Raw genomic sequence first — 6,000 nt, 5'->3', positions numbered from 1 at the left:
CACATGCTCTCTCACCAGCTATGATACCATGATCTACCTTGCAGGGATGCCGCCGTAAGCGAGACTTCAATAACTTCTTCCCCTGTGGCGAAGCTTTGTCTCAACATCACGGACGAATTGATCCATGTAACGCGCAATACGTACGTACTCGTTTCTCGCCGACGACCCATGGCAGTCTTGGGCTGACGTCCGATGGCTGCCTTCACTCTGATCCTGGCTCCGCTTCGCCCCGCGCGTCGCCTCTATCGATCGGCCTTGTTACCGCCGGCCATTTATTGACACCCGATTTGACCGCCTGGACTGCATAGTTGAAACGCCTACAACTTGAACGACGATTCAAACGGTACAAAAACCCACAGTCAATCACGAGGCAAAATCAGCTGCTTTGTTGAGTCTGTAGATGTTGCCTCTAGCCACTAGAGCTTTTTCTGTAAATGCGCCCACTCACGAGTCGATCGCCGCCTGTTGGTCCAAAAAAATACCTTTTGAGCGGTGAGTCATGCTAAAGGGAACAAGCTTGTTCGTTTAGCGAGCACACGAGCAACAAGGCCCTCACCCACCAGCATTACGCATTGACAAGCAGTTTTACATCTTGACAGTTGGGACCTGTATCTGCGTCATAGCTTTTTCTTGTCCACCGCTATATTTGCAAGGTGCAAGGTTGAAGCATGCATGTTGCTCGAGTTTCTGCAAGCCACCAGTCCAAAATCAACACCATCCATTCGCTGAACATGTTGTTCCGGCAACGGGAGGACCCTCGGTTGCCGCGCTCAAATGTTGATTCTCTGAAAGACGGTGAGCAAAGTCAAGGTCCTCTGCATGTCGTTCGCTACTATCCGAGGCGGCGGTTCCCATTCCCTGTACCTGCTTCCACGCCAGTCAATCATGCCTTTTTCTTGCAAGAATTCCCACTTATATCTTCCAATAACTCAGCAAACTTGAATGAAGCGACAGAGATCTCCATGGCCCGCATCGACATGATACCCGCAGAGATGCGCACAACGGTCTTTCTTCCTTTTGCGGGAATTGAGCGGCACCAAAGCGACTGTGCTCCACGATGCCCGATTATACGTGCTGCCGGGAGCATCTTCCCAACATCCGGCCGCCAATAGCAACATGACTTGTGAGGATGGCGACAAGCTGAAAAAGATAAAACGCAACGGTCGACTACATATCTTTACCGCAAGATTGTATGGTGTAAATGGTGTTGGCGGCACGTGTCAAGCAACAACTTTGATATGAAGCTTGGCTGCCACTAAAAGCAGTCATTGATTACGTTTGGGTGTCCCAACACGCACAACAGGAGCTCATCAGCTCGACCTAAGCCGCCTCACCGATGTTTAGTCTTGGGTCCACCCGGTATAGCAGTGAGGCAATACTCAGCACCGCGTGATGTATGTACGGGCTTTCCTAGTCCAATGTGAGTATTCGGCATTTTACGGAACAGTGGTGACACTCCGACAAGAAACGGAATCTGATGGTCAAAGTTTCTGGGCTTGCGCCGAGCAAAATTCAAGGTTTTTGCTATCAAACAAAGTACCGAACTTGCATAGTAGGCTGCCTTAATTCCCTTCATTCTATTCCCTTTTCCGTCTAGGTAACAAGTACCCCGCACCCGAATCCATCCAGCCTCTCTTTTTTTTCTTCCTTCTTTGCGTTGGGCTATGTTATGCTGCTACTAGATTGCAGGTTTCGGCAGTCGATTTTGTCTATGCACCTTGGTTTTCTTTTTTGACTCCTTTATTTTCTGCGGTCCGGAAAAAGGCTACGGTACTGATCAGTGATAAGATCGACTTTTCCAAACTTTGACACATGTGTAGTATACACGGGCGCCAAAATTATGCAGGTGATCACGCGATACGGGGTGGAACTTTTGGGTGGAAATCGCGGTAGTGTGGGGAAATCGGCCTTACTCGCCTCGTCTTTTTCTGGTCGGGACATTTTTATTCTTCCTTCTTCGGTATCGGACCCCGAGATCGTCTGTGTGGTAGGATGGTTTTTTTGGGATGTTCATGCATGAAATATATACTACATTTTGGTAGTTTTACGTTATAGCATACATCTAGTTGTCTATCCTTAACATATGGTTGCGGTAGGATATCTCAAACGCAAATTCCTCTGATTCACAGATCTGCAAAGAGTTGGAATGCCCACTTGAAGTTTTCTTGGATTAACCCAGACCAAGTCTCCGCTTTTATGGATTATAATCCACTCGACATGTCATCTTGATCTGCAGTTTTTGTTGGAGCATCACTGTTTAGTTACATATATATGTGAGGCGCTCACCGCCGCAGCGGGCATCATGGCTAAACGCCGACAACAAAAGCCGGACTAAACACGCACACCGACAACACCCAGCATTGGGTCCTATTCACGTCTTTGCGTTATATAAGCGCATTATGCGAAGTTCGATAGCGATCAACTGGCTATAACAACGCTTGCTTCTCCATCTTGTTGATATATCAAGGTAGCGAGATAGCCGCTTCATATATCCTCTAACTTGAACATATACATCACATCGCAAACTACCAAACAAAGAACCCTTTTATTTCATGTCACCGTGCGAAGTACAAACTCCGTTTTTTACTTTCTTTCTTAAATACCCAGCAGAAGACTCGGTAATAAGAGACGAGTCAAGCTTGATGCTATAGGGTCGTTTTGAAACACGGTGCTTTTTGTTCCTATAGCATAAACACTGAACAGGTCTTATCTTTGCACTTATACCGAGTGACTTTTATCGTCTCTTTTATGAGAAACGGGATGAAACGCTTGGCTTGGTGCGAGTTTTTTTAGAGTGGGCTGTTTTTTTTGTAGGGGGGAATAAGCGCTTAGGTACTTTTTTTTTGTTGGGTCACTTGGTCTGTATAGAGAGTAGCAGCAGCTTAGAGTATAAATGTATATATATATATATGTAGGGTAGGGGATATGTGGCTTGAAGATGATGAGGAATCGGGTTGGAATAAAGGAAATAGAAAGTAACGACGTTTTTAAGTAGTATTTAAACCTGCGTGACAGGTATTCATATAGCATCGGCTATTTTCCAGAGCTTGTATGCGATTTTGCTGTTTTCTTGGTAGACTTGGCGGTGTAGGCACGACGTACAAAGTAAGTAGACAGTGAATTCTGGGTCTGAAGCTAGTGTTTGTGAGTATTGTTTAGTAGCACACTGGGTCATGTATTTAAGACTGAGGTATCGTGGGTTGCACACGAGTGCACATGCGGAGGTTCGTGACAACTCCGGGTTGAATACAACTACTATTGCCATTTGCAGTGAAATTTTGGGGGGTTAGAGATGGTGAGGTGGAGTGTAGCGCAGTAGCTTGGATGGTTTTGCTACTACTGGTATGTATATAGAAGAGGGTTTGGAGGAGAGGCTGCTGCGGAAAAGAGAGGAAGATATGTGAGGAAGATGGACAAGAAGTAAGGTATTCTAGCACATTTCTCGGGTTCGGATGAGTACTTTGAGAATTACACACTACTGAAGAATTGGTTTCAAGAAACGAGGTGATTGAATTGGAAGATTGATCAGGTGCACTTGCTCCGTGTATCTCTACGTTGCTTAAGCGAAGTAGGGGGGGTCTATAGGATAAACAGAGCTAATCGTTGTTGTATATGCACGATGTCTAAAATGCCTACATATTCTTCCGCTCATATATCTTGCTTTATTATGTATGTTTGTTGCTGTCGCTAACTGACTTTAAAGTGCTGCTAGTTGTTCACATCGCTTCACCAAGTCTCTCATACTGGCTTATACGAGCTTTGATAAGTTCATACAGATTGAAAACGAATGGGTTAGAGATTTTAGTATAGGGTTTTGCTACTCACAATTGCTATCCTAGACGTTACGTCCACATCGGAAACAAAATCTCATGTTTGATTGAGACGATTGCTCATTGCTGTGTAGCAGTTAGGAGGGCAGGAAGTGGTGTTAGTTGCTTCGGGTTAGTGCTTTTGTATTGATTGGGTAAATTCTAGGTAAAATAGAATTTAAAGTGGATATATTGATGCTATCTTTGTGTTTCTTCTTATGTTAGTAGACTGGTTTGGTGCATAAGGGGGTCAAAGTGATTCGTACATGAGCGGGCAAGAATAATTTGAAGATTGTTGGCATGCGTTCATCTTGGAGGAGGAATTGAACGATTGACTTAAGGCTAAGTTCATGGTAAGTTAATCAAGAATTCCTTAGAATCCCATTGAAGTCGAGTTATATAAGCGGGGTGGAGAGTGACACTCGATCAGAATGCCATATTTTGTATGGCCTCGTTGCTTGTCGTCGAAGAGATTTGGTTGAATAATGCTTACACCTCTCGTTTTCAGCACGATATCTGGAAGAATATATACCGTCTCCATAGTTCTTTCAGGCTTTTGCTTTCAGCGCATGAGGGTATGACCCAACCCTCAAATAATTGATGTCACGTCCTGTACAACGGACCCTTCACGTCACATTACGGTCTTTGTACCCAAGAGAGCTTGAGTGAAGTATTTTTCGTGGATATTAAGAATATTGAGGAATGCGGCATAGTATGTACCCTACCCTACCGGTAGAAGGTAAGTATATAGAATTCACCGAAGCTACGAGAGCAGTGGCATGGATTGGGAGTTTGAGTACCTTGTGGAGCCGCTCACCCGATTCTGAAAACCTTCCATCGTGGTTTCCAGAGCGGTCAAACATAGTCTCTTTGTGATTTGCTGAAAAAAAGGTCACATGTGGAAGATCTATAACGGATATATGCTTGACAAAAAGAGGATGCAAAGTTACATGACTGACGGCTCGACATTACTCTAGACTTTAGGTGGCGTGATTTAAGGTGGTAAACATGTAGTCTGAGGTATGTGGCATCGGCAATGGAACCGAGATGGTTGTCACATAAGAAGTTAGTCCCAAGTTGTGCTTCTCGGACTCGCTTTAGCTAGACATCTCCGACAGTTCGAGATGAGGCAATTTTTTGTCACATCTACAGGCCATTTAAACTGGAATGGCGTAGTCGTGGAATTTGGACCATCGGTGTATCAATTCTGTGGCACGCGGACATGTTGCTTTATTGAGGTAGAGGAAGGAGTGCATGGTATGGTTAGCCTGGCGGACATGTCCCATTTGGAGTAGTATGACGAGGTTAATTCACCAAAAGAGCCTTACCATGATGCAATCTCTTTGATATGCGCCATTTCTGTTCACAAAATAAGGTTACTTTGTATTCCTTACCGAATTGGCAGCCACAGTGGTACTTTTCGAGTCTGGATAGTGAGGGAATAATGCACATCCCCCGCAGACACCTAGATGGACAGGTAAGTAGACATGATTCATGTATGATACCTCAATCATGACCCCTGACTCGAGCACGTGCCCGTGTCTGGGGTTGAAATGTCACGCCCCAATGGTGGGGCGATTGTCGTCGCGGTCCGCCAACACCAGGAACTCAGGGTTCAATGTTGATCACCGTCTTCACATGCTATCGAGTCCACGAGCCCTTAATGTGTCCTATCTATCCGATAATAGGCATTATGGGATGATTTCATCGATTCTTCCGGGTAATTCTCTTGTCTGCACACCAAAACGCTCGCCCGACTGGCAAACGGGCGGCTGGCGGAGGGGAAAGGCGAGCACGTGCTCAAGGTTGAGGTTGAGCATCAGCAACGCTGGCTGCAACTCGTCCATGTCTGCCGTTAGGCCCACTCGTTGTAGAGAATGCGGTCTTGCAGAGGCCTACGGACGATGATTACGACGCCCACGCTCCCGTTGTGACGCTCTCATTCGAGGTGAGATGACCGGCGCCATCGATTGACCTATCTGGCCAGCCAATCACGAGGGGGCAGGACACCGCGTGGTCGTGCTTGTTCAAGCTGCGACACAAAAGAGCCCACGCGACACCCCCCGACTGTGATAATGCGCGCCGTACATTGTTTTTATCGCCTTGTCCCCCCTCACAGCCACTCTCCGAGCTTCCTATTCCCCTCGATGCATCCTGGACACGTCCCGTGAGCGAGCCTCTCTCCACTCCA

General features: G+C 46.2%; 1 protein-coding gene across 1 annotated transcript; it reads right to left on the bottom strand.

The window, feature by feature from the left end:
* Window positions 1-1,740: 1,740 nt before the first annotated feature.
* On the bottom strand, window positions 1,741-1,959 carry COCVIDRAFT_96446 (hypothetical protein; the record flags this gene model as incomplete). Its single annotated transcript, XM_014702240.1, has 1 exon — window positions 1,741-1,959. A coding segment is annotated over one exon (219 nt), but the record flags the coding sequence as incomplete, so codon positions are not given.
* Between the last annotated feature and the right edge of the window lie 4,041 nt (window positions 1,960-6,000).

This window comes from Bipolaris victoriae, assembly GCF_000527765.1.
Source record: "Bipolaris victoriae FI3 unplaced genomic scaffold scaffold_32, whole genome shotgun sequence".
NCBI lineage: Eukaryota > Fungi > Ascomycota > Dothideomycetes > Pleosporales > Pleosporaceae > Bipolaris > Bipolaris victoriae.
The sequence above is the reverse complement of the archived record's forward strand: the minus strand, read 5'-3'. Positions and strand labels throughout refer to the sequence as shown.